Source organism: Octopus bimaculoides, chromosome 3, assembly GCF_046866305.1.
Source record: "Octopus bimaculoides isolate indiv1 chromosome 3, ASM4686630v1, whole genome shotgun sequence".
NCBI classification, from domain to species: domain Eukaryota; kingdom Metazoa; phylum Mollusca; class Cephalopoda; order Octopoda; family Octopodidae; genus Octopus; species Octopus bimaculoides.
The window spans coordinates 146160675-146176967 of NC_142930.1; the positions used below are offsets into that span (position 1 = coordinate 146160675).

At 35.3% G+C, this 16293-nt stretch overlaps 2 protein-coding genes across 5 annotated transcripts in view; one reads left to right on the top strand and one right to left on the bottom strand.

Moving 5' to 3' along the window:
* LOC106880107 (transient receptor potential cation channel subfamily A member 1) overlaps positions 1–812 on the top strand; it is a 68180-nt gene extending 67368 nt beyond the window's left edge. The window contains exon 27 of the mRNA XM_089349767.1: positions 1–812. This exon is cut by the window's left edge and continues 209 nt beyond it. Within this exon, the coding sequence (XP_089205893.1) occupies positions 1–47 (47 nt within the window). The 3' untranslated portion in view covers positions 48–812.
* Positions 813–6473: 5661 nt separating this feature from the next.
* The window catches only part of LOC106877833 (ubiquilin-1), a 45517-nt gene continuing 35697 nt past the window's right edge, over positions 6474–16293 (bottom strand). For 2 of the 4 annotated variants that reach the window (XM_052966089.2, XM_014926863.3), the window contains 5 exons: positions 15775–15858; positions 12971–13086; positions 11501–11912; positions 10102–10186; positions 6474–9274 (listed from right to left, as the gene is read on the bottom strand). In XM_052966089.2, the coding sequence (XP_052822049.1) occupies positions 9213–9274; positions 10102–10186; positions 11501–11912; positions 12971–13086; positions 15775–15858 (759 nt within the window). In that variant the 3' untranslated portion in view covers positions 6474–9212. The remainder of the gene's footprint in view (positions 9275–10101; positions 10187–11500; positions 11913–12970; positions 13087–15774; positions 15859–16293) is intronic. The other 2 variants (XM_089349768.1, XM_014926864.3) reach the window with 1 other exon arrangement.

A 16293-nucleotide genomic window follows, 5' to 3' on the forward strand; every position in this document is an offset into this window, starting at 1 on the left:
CTGTTTTGTCTTACAAGCAGAACAAAAACATGAAGAAACAAAACTGATTTGTGATTGGTGTTCATTTGAAAATTTCAAGGGTTAACATTGGAAAATACCCATCTTAAGACATTTTGCAAACAAAAATCAGGGAATATAGAGAATTGAGCTGTCAATTCTGTTAAAGATGATACTGAGAAAGAAAATATGAATCAATAAAAATTATTCATTTATTAATTGTGCTACTTTAACAAAGAAGAGGGAATATATAAATTATATAGGAGATATAATTAGAAATAGATGTTAGATAGAGGTTGTTATTTTGGGAGGGCTCACTACAAAGAGCCGAGTCAAAATTTCATGTTGATCAGGTCTAAGTTTTGCCTGACCGTTTACTCAACAAAAGTTAAAGTACCAGTCAATAGAAACTTTACAATAATTTGGAATAGAAACATGCTAAAACTAATCATGAATAAATCTAACTGATCATCATTTTCATCTATAATTCATTCACACAAACAGAAACATCATAAGGATATAAATCAAATCCAGTACCTGACAGGTGCTTTATTTTATTTACCCCAGAATGAAAGGCAAAGTGAACTTCAGTAGTATTTGAACACAGATAACAAAAGACTATAATTACTGTAGTTTAACAATTTTGCTATTAGTATTTAGACACTAGAACATAATCCTTAATTATTTGAAGAGGGATTGTGCTTATGTTACTTTCATAGAAGGCCTGTGATAGCGATGGACAGAACTCCTTTACCAAACTAGACCTATAAAAATTACTTTAATGACTGGAATAAAATTTTAAGGAAACCAGTAAATTTAATTATTAATTTGCTTCATTCATCTTCAAATTATAGTAATGTTTGTATGAAATATTTTTTTTAACTTTTTTAAAATATAAAAATCTGCAACCACTCCTACATGCATTTTATGAAATGCAGGGTGTCTGAAAAGTAACTACCTATTTTTAAAATTAAGAGAAATTTATACAAGAAAATTTAGAAAACTAAGAAATTTATGCAATAAAAGTTTTAGACATCAAGTGTGGTAAGAAGCTTGTTTCCCAACCATATGGTTCCGGGTTCAGCTTCACTGCGTGGCACACTGGGCAAGTGTCCTTTACTATAGTTTCAAGTCGACCAAAGCCTTGTGAGTGAATTTGGTAGACGGAAACTGAAAGAAGCCTGTTGTATATATACGTGTGTTTGTCCCCCCATTGCCACTTAACAACTAGTGTTGGAATGTTTTCATCCCTAGCATCTCAGCAGAAGAAACCAATAGAATAAGTACTATGCTTACAAAGAATAAGTCCTGGGGTAGATTTCAACTAAAACAGTCTTTAAGGTGGTGCTCCAGTATGGCAGCAATCAAATGACTGAAACAAGTAAAAGGACAAAAGAATATATATATATATATATATATTTGGTGTTTAAAAGGGCATCCAGCCATAGAAACCATGCCAAAACAGACAATTGGATCCTATCAAACTGTCCAACCCATGCCAGCAAATTTAGTGTGAATCGGTTAGATGATTAAATCAGCCTCAGTAATTGATTTGTGCTTTATTTAATCAACTGCAGAAGGGTGACAGGTAAAACTGTCCTTTGAAGGATTTGAACTTGGAACAAATTCTGTGGTACATTTTATCTGATGCTCTAATGTTTCTGCCAATCAACTACCTTCACATTGTTAAATATAATACTAGAAGACCGATACAGTATGTGCTATGAATGAATGAATAAATGAATAAATAAATATACACAAGTCGTATTCATATGCATTTAGTCTCTTAAGCCTATGAAGACATTTTCAATAGCTTCAGATGAACATTGGACCTCTTGGTTTAACTGTCTTTACAGGTTATTAAGAATCACTTATCTCCCCTCCCAAAGATGTAGTAGAAAAAAAAAACTTATTAAAAGGTAAACTAAATTACGGCAGACACAAGTCATTTGCTGGTACAAAGTTGACATCTTGAAAATAACTACTTAGGTACCAGACAGGTGGAGAGACAAAGTGTAAAGACAGTAAAACCAGTTGATTCAATCCTCATCTGAAACTGATGAAAAGGCCTTCATGGTCTAATTTCACAGTCCAAATGCTTACAAGAGAGTGGACTTTGCAAAAGGCACTGAAAAAAGCAGATGATGTTAAAGTAAGTGCTGGACAATTAATTAACTCGACCACCCATGTAAGGCCCTAATATGATTTGAAATCAGGACACAAAGAGCAAGAACAAATACAGCAAGGTATCTTGTCCAGTTCTCTAACAATTCCATCAGGCCACCAATCCACACTAGCACTTTATTTACTGATCCTGAAAAGATGAAAAAGTAAATCAGTCTCAGCATAATTTGAACTTAGAATGCAAGAAACTGAAATAAATACCAAATGGTATTTGATTCAATGCTCTCACTGCCAATTTGAAAACTACAACATACTTGATCTTTGGACAATCCTAGAATATTGCATTGATTATAACTAAAAGTTTTGTAATGAAGAGTAGCTCTAATAGCAATGTACAGACTATGTAAGAGGGCTATAGTAGCCATATATTATTGTAAAACTTGAATATAATTGGTATAGCTACAAATATTTGAAGTTGTAAGTGACAATAAAAAAATGTATCATTAATATGATGGTTGTTGGTTGAAAATTATAAAAAGCTGATATCTATACCACCACCACCACCACAATTATCATCATGCAGTGTTTTAATTGGTTTCTCCATGCTAACATAGGTTAGCATGGGTCTGGTGCATATTATATTGACATTCATCTTATATTAATCATTTGTCACATTTTTTAGCATTTCATCCAACTTCCAGAGATCTAACATCACAGTATTTTCTACAATCTTTAGAAATAACATACATAATCTCACACTTGCATCTTTCAATTTCATTCCACACCAAGTCCTGGAATAGAGGAAAAAAATACTATTTTAAATTAATTGTTATAGGTTGCATCTTCTGACACACACAAGAGAGAAAACTGGCCAACTTTGTAGTCATGTCTTACAATGTGGACTGGGTGCATTCTGTTGTTGTTGTTGGCACTCCGTCGCTTACGACGTCGAGGGTTCCAGTTGATCCGATCAACGGAACAGCCTGCTTGTAAAATTAACGTGCAAGTGGCTGAGCACTCCACAGACACGTGTACCCTTAATGTAGTTCTCGGGGATATTGAGCGTGACACAGGCACAACAGAAACAGGAAGTAAGAGTGAGAGAAAGTTGTGGTGAAAGAGTACAGAAGGGTTTGCCACCATCCCCTGCCGGAGCCTCGTGGAGCTTTAGGTGCTTTTCGCTCAATAAACACTCACAATGCCCGGTCTGGGAATCGAAACCGCGATCCTATGACCGCGAGTCCGCTGCCCTAACCACTGGGCCATTGCGCCTTGACGGGTGCATTTTATCACGTCAACAATACAGAATTGTTGTTGTTCATCTAAAACAGGTAGCCTGTAATACAGGTTGCAGAGTCCATGTCTCATTCATATGGTTATATGACTTTGAAGATTCCTTCTTCAGCATGTCCAATGGGATGCATAGAATACAGAAAACTAGCCAAGAAACTTAACTATTTATATACGAAGGAGAACAGAGTAGGAGCTAGACCACAACCTGAGAAAACTACAAAAATCTTTTGTTTTAATACGGACTTTAACTTGTACATGAAGCAGTGGGATTCCAAAGATACACAAAATTTCAAAGCAACCAAAGAATGTAGCTAGAGGGTAAAGTCATATATAAAAGCCTTTGTAAAATTTATAAAAGCCACAAACAGTAGCTCATGCTTTTCTCTCATAATTCATGTAAAGATCATGTTTACTTCTAGACTGTGGTTGAATCTACACGAACTCTCTGCGAGCCCTAAACATGTTTCTCATCATATTTTACCTGTACGGTTATATAGATATTGAGAATTCTAAAATCTTCTGGAATCAAGAAAAAATGCTTTTCCAGTAAGAAACACGCTGTTGTGCACTCTCATCATTGCTGCAGTGCTGTAAAGCTAGTTGGGGTTGTCTCATTTGAGTTGGCAAAAGGTGTCATAAGCCTGCTCCAAACTTGTGTCCTTTATACTGCTACCAATCTAACAAAACAAACACACTTGTGCTTGGCTGTAAGCAGAACAGTAATTATCTCTCCAGCCACTCAGGATAGCTTGCACAACACCAATGCATTCCTAAATCTTTTAGGCAGAAGTTCAGTATTAACCAGAACGACAATACAAATATGACCCAACCCCACTCAGGTAAGTGGCCCCGTTTGATTTGTAGGAAAGGTGTGGGACCTGTTTGATTTGTAGGAGAGATGTAGGCAGGAACTCCATACAGTGTAAGCTATGGACATACGAGACATGCAGTGGATTGATAAAAAGGTTATCAGAAAAGATAGTTTTCATATGTGGAAGATGCAGAGGATCCATAAAAACTTTAAGAGACACGGGAAATTGATTCTCTCAAATGCCCTGGTGGCTCATTAGACGCAGGAGAAAATTTCTGTTACCTAGGGACCAAATTAGTAGTGGAGGAGGATGCATGAAGAGTGTGATAGCTAGAATAATAGGATGGAGGGAATTCAGAGAGCTGTTACCTCTGTTGGCCATGAAAGATTTTATGATGCATGTATATGGACAGTAAATCTACATGACAGTGAGACATGGGCCATGAATGCAGAAGACATGTAAAGGTTAGAAAGGAAGGAGGCTAGTATGCTCCACTGGATGTGTAACGTAAGCGTACATGTTTGACAGAGTGCTAGTGTTCTGAGAGAGAAGTTAGGCATAAGAGGAATTAGTTGCTGTGTGCAAGAGGCAAGACTGCACTGGTTTGGTTATGTGATGTGGATGGGTGCCAACAGCTCCATAAAGAAGTGCCGAATTCTCAAAGTGGACGAAACACATGGAAGTGGGAGATCCAGGAAGACAAGGGATGAAGTACTGAAGAATGACCTCAGAAAGCTGAACCTTTCAGGTGAGATGACACGGGACTCAGATGTCTGGTGCCTTGCCATACTCAAGAAGACTTGTACTCCACAACAGAAGTGTTAAGACTTATCCTTCTGGTGGTGTCTTACACTTGTGGTGGTGCCACATAAAAGAACCTGTGTGACTCCACGTATAAAGCAACTGTGTCGTGCCACATAAAAGCACCCAGCACACTCTGTAAAGTGGTTGACATTAGGAAGGGTATCAAACTGTAGAAACCAAGTCTGGTGCAGCTGCCCAGCTTACCAGCTCAGGTCAAACCGTCCAACCCATAACAGCATGGATGAATGTTAAATGATGATGAAGTAATATGATATATATTACTTTTAGCCTACCAATATGCTGATCGCTTTGTTTTTATTGCATAACAGCAATTCAATGTCTTCACATAACCAGCCAGGTTGAACTTTAAATTTCTTTCCAAAGTTGGTTGTTGAATCTTTGATCACTGTCCTCAGTTACATCCAAGAATCAAATAAATTTCAGAGAAAAATATTGCCAAACAGCTTCTAGAAATGATTTACACATACCAGATCCTTGAATTTTGCTGTATCTTGATGTCAATTTAGGTCATACAGCACTGGAGACCATGGGCAGTAACCCACAGCAAAAGCATAACTGTTGTTATTGTACAAAGATAACTCTGACACTGTTCAAAAAGTGCTAGAAACAAAACAAGGATATTATTACCAGATAATTTTGCAACGTTTTGTACCACAAATAAATAAATCATAATAATTAAAGATAGAGAAATCAATATTATAATTAACAGAAAATACTGGTAATTCTTTGCAGTTCCCATTCATGTTCCAGCTAGATCCTGGTAATTCTGGATTACACATTTCCATTCAACACTTGCTTGACACAATGATGATGATAGAGGTTAACTTACAGTTAGTCAGCTCATCAGTAAATTAAGAGCAGTAACAGTCTTGACAAATGGAGAACATTAATTTGTTAAACACATTACAGTAAAACATGTCAGCATCTCTGTCTTTGATAGCACCTGTTGCTACTAAAGAATCTTTGGAGATAAAGATGTAGATGCTAAAATTTCCAGAATTACTAATCCATTGTTATATGGTGTTATTTTTCATCTATTTGAAGTGAAATCATTCAAACCTGTAATACAATGTTAACATTTCAAAAATGTATAAAGAAGTGCAAATTTAAGTGGGCCACTGATTGTCCAAAACTTACCACTTCATGCAGTTACCTAATACTCATTTAATAAATGACAATGTGAAAGGGGGAAAAAAAAAAAAATTTTAAGCATACTTCATAAAATAACAAAACACAATGCCAAATCAATTGTGAATTATTAAACAAACTAATATTAAAAGAAAAATATGCATACAATACAAAGAATTTTAAATGATAATAAACCGAGTCAGTCAAGTGTGTGTCCATCTTACCAAATGTAACAGACAAGACAGACAACAAAAAGCAGGCACATATCTCTAGTAAAGAGTTAACAACTGAGGCTACCTTGCTTAATTGTTTATTACAATTGTTGGCTTCTCAAGTAAATTGCTCATGTATCACTATTTGGCTGGCAGAGATGGTCTTGTACAATTTGTACTAAAAGTAGCAATAATGATAATTATTATTACAGTAGTAATTAGAATGGATAACAATAGTAGTCAGGTATAGAGAATCAAAGACTGTTTTTACATGGGAAGGATTGGCTGTAATAGAGTTTAAAGGTCAAAACATTTTAAAAAGATACTTTGCAATGACTGAGAAAACATGTTCAAACCCCTTTCAGTCATTGTTTCTTCTAACTCTGAAGAACCACAGCATCATTTCTCTATGTGGCTTGTTCATTTTTCTCTCTCTTTTCTTTAGTTTTTTTTTTTCTTCTTCTTCTCACGTTCCCATTTCAACTCCAAGCCCAAATATGCTAATTCTACAAGAACTAAAACACTCCAATTTGAAACTTTGTACTTAACACAAAAAGCAATTTCCAAAACAATCCTGATTAACCCCCACAAAAAAAAAAAAAAAAAAAAAAATTTCCAATGTGAAGTCTTTTCTTTAAGTTATCTCTCTTCAATTCTTACAATTGTCAACATTGTTTCTATTTTTTTTTTTCCTCAGAAGAAAGTAATACTTGTGTTTTTGTGTTTACTTTCAAAAGCTTACTCTTGTCTTTGAACTAAAATTCTAAAATCTTAATTTAGGTTCCTAATTTTTTTTTATTCTTTCTTAAAAAAAAAAAAAAAAATCAGTGTACAGGAAAGATGCCTCAAAGCATTCTTTCTTTTAATCTCCTTTCATTGGTATTTTTTTTCTCAATCTGGTTGGGAAAATATGGAACAGGGAAAAGAGCAATGTATCAGGTAAACAGTAATGGTGTTTATATATTGATTACACACAAGACCTGAGACCCTTGCAAATACCTTTGTTTTTTGTTTTTTTTAATCTTCATCTTTCTCGTTTTAACCTTTTGAATACTGGATCTATGATGTTCTCAATTTACAGTACTCAAAAAGTCAATGGTTTGGTCAACAAAACCTAACATATCCAAACCTCACCAAATCCATCACTGCCACCATCAAAGTTCTTTTCCTTCATCAGTTCAAAGAAAAATGGAAAAATACAAATAAAACAAATTACAAAAAAAAAAAAAAAAAAAAAAATTACCAAAGGAATATTTCTAGTTTCTTGACCCAAGTGGTTATGATGGCAATTATTTATCTGGGTTTCTTTTATTTTAATACTGTGTATTCTTCTGCTAATGATGTTTGATTGCATAAATATGTTTTCAACTAATCTTCTAAGTTTTTATAAGATTTAATATATTTTATTGCTCCAGTTCAAAGCTAATGCAATTTTCTGCAAATTAAAAAGGAGTAGAAACTTGTCCAAGGCAGGAGTCCCATAGCTTTATTTTTGAAATTTTTCTTCTTTTATAAAATCAGCTGTCATTTTATCCAGTTTTTCTTTTCTCCATTAGAATTGTTTTTTTTTAATAAGACTGATCTTAAAGAAAGTATTCCTGTAATATAAAAGAATATGATTCAATAATAAGAGTTCACGTCCATGTCCAGCTGTGTGAATGTATGTTTGCATGTGTGTGTTTAAAAATATGATGTAAATGTTCATATTTGCAGTATAGTATATATATATCACAGGGAAATACCCAAGGACTATACAGATTCTGATAAGAATCTAAGACACCTTAAACTTCCTTCAGATCTAATTATTAAATATTTGTTTTCTAAGAAATAGCGGACAGATTTGATTGATTTAGGTGGGGGGAGGTTTAAAAAAAAAAAAAAAAGCATTCTTCAAGATAACCACCTGTCGATGTCTCTCAAAAGAGCTGGCTATAAAATTCTTTTGGGGGAGTCACACACTATTAGTGTAAGAGGAAATAAGGTAAAGCATAAGCAACTAATTATCTGTCAAGCTAGCAGACCAATGATAAACCATTGAATAGAGGTTGCATCAATATATTGGGAGAGGGAGAGAGAACAAACCGATCTTTTTTTTGTCATTAGCCTGTTAATGAAAGAGCAGACGATTAAAATAAGAAATTCGTTAGAATTTAAGGGAGAAGAGAGAAAGGAGGAGAGAGTGAGAGAGAGAGAGAGAGAGAGAGAGAGTAAAAATTATAGATAAAGAGAAGTAAGAAAAATTGTGAAGAGACTGGGAAGGAAGTTAACAAAACAGAGTTGTCTTCTCGTGCAGGTGTCCTCAGATTGGCAACAAACTGAAAAAGGGAAGAATGGGACTTAACTTGGAGGGGATCAAACTAATTAATAACAGCCGAAAGTAATTGTTAAATATAGATGCCTATGTGTGCGTGTGTGTATGTGTGTGTTCGTGTGTGCGTGAGCAGAGAACAAAATGCATTCTTTTATAACACAGGTAACCTTGGTAACAGATGTCAAAATCATTGTTTATAAGATCAAGCCAGAGCAACAAGAACCCTTTTTTTTTTCACCACCAGTTGTGGAAAGTAGAGCTGCTGCTGTAATAGTAACAACCCTTCTTTGTTTTTGCTGTAGAAGTAGTAGAAGTAAGAGTATTATTAATAATAGTAGGAGTAGTAGTAGTAGTAGTTGCGGATGAATTGAGTTTCTTTTAATTAGTAGTCCTTTTTTTTTTTTTAATTTAAAATTTTCTGGAATTTGGAAAAGTTAAATTAACCAACAACAAAAGATGGAGAGACGGTGGTAGTGGTGGCAGTGGTGGTGAAGTTTATGTTGTTGCTCTTCATCTCTGTTGTAAAAGCCTGTCAATGGCAGCATTCACATCACCCAGGGTAGCAGTCAAAGCTGATGGAAAAAAAAAAAAAAAAAGAATATCAAACATCAACCAACAAAAACAAACAACGATATCTAATACTAACAAAACTATGAGAGGGGAGGTTATAATCAATATAACTGATCTCCAGCTATACTGATGTATACCCAAACTATAGACCCACACCCTTTCTGATGAAGCTGAACGAAGGAAAAGCAGAAGCAACTCAACTAGTGTAACATGTCTGGCCTTACTAAAATCTCTGCTTTGCCATTGTCCTTATCATCGTCATCATCATCGTTTAACGTCCGCTTTCCATGCTAGCATGGGTTGGACGATTTGACTGAGGACTGGTGAAACCGGATGGCAACACCAGGCTCCAATCTGATTTGGCAGAGTTCCAACAGCTGGATGCTCTTCCTAATGCCAACCACTCAAAGAAAAAATACAGAATCATATCTATGTATTCATTTGCTTAAGAGCAATTCCCACCCACTATCATCAAATTGAGATAAGGTCTCAGAATGTGACACCTTACAGAGTAGACAATGAAAAACTTGGATAAATGGCAATATGCTGACTAGTGAACTTGCTCAATGATCTTGATATCAAACTGATTGAAAAATAAACACTGTGCCATTTAGTCAAGAAAAATCAATATAAATACAAATTAAGTTTAAATAATAAATGAAGGGATCAAATCCACACTGGTATTTGAATTTGGAAAACTAGGTTAACTTAGATTTACATTAAGCTTCAAATTTAGTTAACCATCTAGAAATTTCAGAACCAAAACTAAAGTCATGTAGATATATACTTTTTGCAACAAAACTATCAGAAGTACACTTAGAAACACTACCTCTAATATTAGCTTCTCGATCCACAAATCCCATTGCTGCAAGCTGTTCCAATTGAGGTCCAAAGCGCTGATCAGGAGGTTGAACCTAGAAAAAGAGATATATAAAATGTAACAAAAGAAAAAAAATTGTAAAAAAAAAAGCAAGAATGAACAAGATAAAGGAAGGCAGGATATGGCAGTGAATGAGAAAGTTTTGTTCGGTAAGATGGAAACTGCAGGACCACATGGAACAGCGCCCTGTGACTCCTATAACATGCACAACCGAAAACCCTAAAAAAGGGGCATCCTATGGGACGACCTAGATGAGATGAGGTGGTTTTTTAAGTGAAATCGTAATCATGGCTGATGCTGGTGTCATGTAACTGGCACTTGTGTCGGTGGCATGCGAAAAGCACCCTTCAAACATTGGGCCTCACGGAGGCGATGACAAATGACCGAGACTTTTGGTAATATGCCATGCTTGAGAAGACTTAGCAAGTAAATTTGTAGTTGTAGCCAATGCCAGTATTATGTAACTGGCACTTGTGCTGGTGGCACATAAAAAGCACTCTTGGAGTGGTTGGCATTAGGAAGGACATCCAGCTGTAGAAACCATGCCAAATCAGACTGGAACTTGGTGCAGCTCTTCAGCTTACCAGTTTCTGTCAAACTATCTAACCCATGTCAGCATAGAAAGCAGATGCTAAATGATGATGCTGAGTCAGAGAAGGATGAGCAGTTTCTATGTTCTTTCTCAAGGCCTCCAAGTTTGGTGAGAAGGGAAGTAGAGTTTTTGTTTGCAGACAAGAGACCTAGTCTGAATGCTTGCAATAAAGTGGTCTCTTAAGGCAGTGAGCTGGCAGAAACGTTAGCACGCCAAGCGAAATACTTAGTAGTATTTCGTCTCCCTTTACGTTCTGAGTTCAAATTCCATCAAGGTCAACTTTGCCTTTCATCTTGATCATATTCATGTGCCTCTTGGGCTTGCTCAGCTGAAGTCTGGCAGGTTCCAGTGCCTTTTGCAATTCCCCAACTGGGATTGGCGTCTAGGTTAGGATCAACCCTGCACCAATATGCCCATGTAAGTCAGATGTGGGCTCATGGATGCATAGCACTGTCCACATTTTAAAACCAAGACAGGCTGGAACCTATGGATTGGGACATGGAATGTCATCTACATACATTGCTTCATGATGGGTCTGAGACCACATACGGTAAATAAAGGGAAAAAGGTTCTGAGCCGCATAATGTTGCACAGCAGGAAGAACCCAAAATTACATGGCTGCAAAGCATATATACATTATAAAATATAGCCATGTATGCATATAATGTCAATGAAAGGGAGGTAATTATGGGTAATGCCAACAATTAACACACAACACTCAAGATCACTCCAAGAAATAAAATATAGAACACCTACCATTTGTCCTGTGCCGAGTAAACCACTAGTCATTGGATTACTTCCCATTTGACCACTGGCCATCATCTGTACCATTTGGGCCATCAAATTACTGAATGCATCAGCACTGGTATTACCACCGAGAGGGTTAGAGTCCCCGCTGGCTGTGGTATTGGTGCCACCAGTTACATTAGGAGTAGTAGATGATGTGGTAGAAGTTGTGGTGGCGGGAGAGGAGGAGGTGTTCTCACCAGCAGTCGTAGCCGGCTTGTCAGATGAATTCACCGCAGAGCCAGCAGTAGCGGATGTGTTGGTGGCTTCTGTAGAAGTAGTGGTGGTGGTAGTGGAGGCGGTGGAGGAGGCTGTGGTTGTAGTAGAATCAGTACTACCAGTGCTTGTATTACTGGTAGTAGGAATTGAAAGACCAGTTAAACTGTAAGAAAAAAATAAAATCAATATATTTTCAATGGAAACATTAAAAAAAGTTTCAGTATAGGTACAGGCATGGCTGTGTGGTAAAAAGCTTGCTTCCCAACCACATGGTTCAGGATTCAGTCCCACTGCATGGCACCTAGATATTGTGGTGTTTTATGTAGGTAAGGAGTTACAGCCAGGTGGTATAATAGTTTGCTTCAAAATCATAAGGTCCAGAGTTTGACCCAACAGTATAGCATCTAAGGAAAATATCTTTTACCCATAGCCTTGTGAGTGAAGTTGGGTAGATGAAAACTTTGGCAGCATGCATGCTGGACTGTACCAGTAATTCAAAAGGTCAACCTTGTGACACATTGTATCATGTTGACTCTGCTTGAAAATTACATTAGAAGTACAACTGTCTGTTGAATATTCAACCACTTGCATTATAATTCAATAAGTACACAGTTCAACTGACAGGACAACTGGAATACTTATTTCCATAGCTAACGGAGATCGATTTACTGTTATAATAAGTGGATTCTTTACAATCATTTGTAATATTTTGAAATCAGTCACAGATGGATAATTCCTTCTTTAGTTTCTACAAATCATCATCATTTAACATCCATTTTCCATGCTGACATGGGTTGGATGGTTTGGCAAAAGCTGGCTAGCTGGAGAGTTGTCCAGGCTCTACAAATATGATTTTAAGTATTTCTTTAAAAAAAGAAATTGAGAGATTGCTTATAATAATGTTTCAAATGTTGGTACAGGGTCAGCAGTTTTTGAAGGGTAAGTCAATTACATCAACCCCAGTACTTGACTGGTACTTATTTTATCAACCCCAGAATTTGGATTCAGGACATAAAAATGGATAAAATGCTGCTAAGCATTTGGCCTGGCATGCTAACGATCACTACCAGCTGACCACCTAGAAATTACTTATAACAAAAAAATTTGGAGAAATTTTTCTATTTCGTTTTATCTCCAACAAATAGAAAATGAGATTAAAAACAAAACAAAAAAAAAAGCAAGCTTAAATATCTTGCTTTAGTTAAGAAAGCAAATGCATACCCTGGAAAAAGTCCAGGAGCTTCATTCTGTAACTGTTGCAAGGACTGCTGGATCTGCATTATAGCTTCTAAAGCCCGTGGGTTACTTATGAGGGTTTGCATCTGTGGGTTCTGCAACTGTAAAAGAAATTAATAAAATAAATTTTATTTTAACTTTTTAATTATTGTACTGCTTTTTCTCGGTAAATCTCCCAATCTTGTCAGAAACTAAATATTTTCAGAAATATGCAGTTATTCCAGAATAAAAATCATAAAAATACAACATTTGCATGAATTTCGATGAAACTTGGTGATAACATGTAATGATTGTTGGTGTATGATGTGAAATGCTATTTTACCCGTCGTGATTTCATTGTTACCTACCCAGGTAAGTTGTAAGTTTGAATATATGTAATTTGATTACAGGTATGTATTTTCACATTTACATGATATCAATTCCTGTCTCAGAGCTGAATTTGTGCTCTAGCAATCTTTAATTTGGAAGTTGCACAACTATTAGCAAAAGCATTCAGAGATATAACTTAATCTCCTCCATTTATGTAATGAAAGTGATGTTGCTTAGTTAATGTGCATATCTTGTGCTCTTAATCCTGGCAAAAAATCTTTCAGGAAGAAGTTGAAGAAACAACTCAAAAGGCTATGCTTCAAAGTTGAAGGATTTTGTAGGACCCAGATCACTATGGAAAGCATTGATACAATCACTCCACTTCTGTTCATAATCAATAAATCCCAATATCACAATGACAATGAAATCTATTATTTTCTCTAAGTTTAAACTCTCATTCTCTAATTAAATCATTAAATAATAAATAAATAAATCATTAATATCATTAACTCTTTTGTTATCTTTCTGCTGAAATACACTGCCTTTGTTTCAATTAATTTTGAAAATAACTCATTATTTTGGTGATCAGGAACATAAATTAGCATAAAATTTTGAGATAAGCTGTTAATTTAGATTGCTTTAAAACAGGAAGTTGGTATCATTGATTTAGAAGCAATCTCAGGCAGGTTGGTATCAAAAGAGTTAATAGATAATAACACTAAATTCTAATTTGCAACTTGGATATTCCGACCATGATAAAGCGATCGTATGTTGTCAACTTAATGTGACAGTCCCATAAAAAGGGAAGAATGCTACTGTTACTTAGCCCTAGAAAACACTGTTTCCTGTTGAACTTGACACATTTCCTGTATCCGTATGTTTTCAAAGTAGAGATAAGCACCTCCACCCAGCAAAGCCAGCATCCAGAGACTAAGTTTCAGAGTCATTGCTCTGGAGTAGCATGGCTTGTTAGCTGTCGATGCCCATCTGCCTTTGAAAATATATATATTTCAAGTGAAATACATTCACTGATTTTTGAAAATTATTTCTAAATCTCTGAGAGAGATTTATGCAGTAGCAGCACGATAAAGTGAGAATATGTTGTCAACTTAATGTGACAGTCCCATAAAAAGGACACAGGAAATGTATCAAGTCCAACAGGAAACAGTGTTTCCTAGGGCTAAATAACAGTAGCATTCTTCCCTTTTATGGGACTGTCACATTAAGTTGACAACATACTATCACTTTATTGTGCTGCTACTGCATAAATCTCTCTGAGAGATTTAGAAATATATTATTTCTACCAACCATGATGTTAAAAAAAATCAAAGAAGAGAATGATGAAAAAAGAAAGAAAAAAATCCTTAGAGAAATTCACTGAATAAACACAGGTACAAACATACATGGTGCTAACAGAAAGTCTTTTGACAAAGTACTTCCTAAAAGAGCCTAAACTTTGTTTCTTGCTTAGTTTTCATTTTTCAGTGCAAAACAACATTTTCTGAATTGCGGTTACCTACAGTTCAGGACCCCATGACACTGATGGCTATTTGTGGTGCAGCATTTTAAGGGTTAAGAGAAAATAGTTTGATTCTTTTATAAAGTAAAAAAACTATTAAAGACATGTCCACCAAACTGTAAGCAGATATCATGGTGGTAACTGGGGTGGGGTTATATAGCCTTAAATCTTCCCCCAACAAAAGCAAAGCCTATGATAAACATTCTATTCAGAAGAGAGGTGACATCCAACAATACTTTAACATAATTTCTGGGTTAGCACACAATACTTTGTGATGACAGCTATCAGAAAGTGGTGCTTTTAGACTTTACTCAATCTTCATTTCTGTCACACCTTTCAGTAGTGAATTGATTTTACCCCATAATAGTTATTTACAGTCAAGTGGACTCGACAATTTCGAAGTTAAGTGATTTGGCCAGAGAAATAACAGTATCCAAAGACAGGAAACAAATCACTGACTAGTCTTATAGTTGGTTTCTTTGTACCCTACTGAAACCAATTAAATTAGATACATATGTCATAAACGGTCGAACATGATCTTATAAAAACATCTATTTTCTAAAAGGACTTAAAATGATTATCATATCAGCTACACTAGGAAGATTTTCAAATGACAAAATATTAGGATGTCCGTGCCTTAAAAAGCATTATTGAGACAAAGTAAAGATCTACAACCAAGTTTCAAAACTGGATAATCTGCATGGCCTGTTTGCAACAAATTTCTGCTCTACAACATTTACTAAAAATCAACAAGAGAAAAAAAAAAAAGCTATTTACACATTTAGGCAGTCATTAACGAGATGCACAAATACTTGTAGCGGCTTCAACAGCTTAATGAAAAGCTGGTTTTTGTAGATATACTAATGTACATTTTTATAAAAATCTAAGCAAAAATTAATAAATATAAATAAATATTCAATATTTATTTACAGAAGATTTGGGGAAAAGACAAGATATATACCTGATTCATCATGGTAGGAAGATACTGGTTAAATATATCTTGAAATTGGGGGTTGGCAGCAAATAATGGATTATTACCTAAAATCTGAAATAACAGTAATTATTATTATCATAATAATAATAATATAATCATCATTGATTACTGTCATCAGTTTATAAAAATTCTCATGCACTGAATTAAGAAGGCTTAGGTAACATACTCCTTATTCATATCTTTTCATATTCAGTATTGTCAGTTTATAGTGAGAATAAGTGTAATCATTTCAACAATGCAAACTGATGTAAAACAAAATTAACAATGGCAGTATTTAATATCAGGACTCTGAGATTCTGAACTAGATTAAAAAGTAAACATATAACTTGGTGAACTTCATCAAACTCAAAATAAGGATTTCTAACTCAGAAAGAGATTAAGTGTAAAGGGGATGGATTGGAGGAAGCAGAAGAAATGGTATTGCTCCCATTCCTGAAACTCTACAGAGCTATCATCATTGTTAAGCAAAATCTTTTGTTACCAACA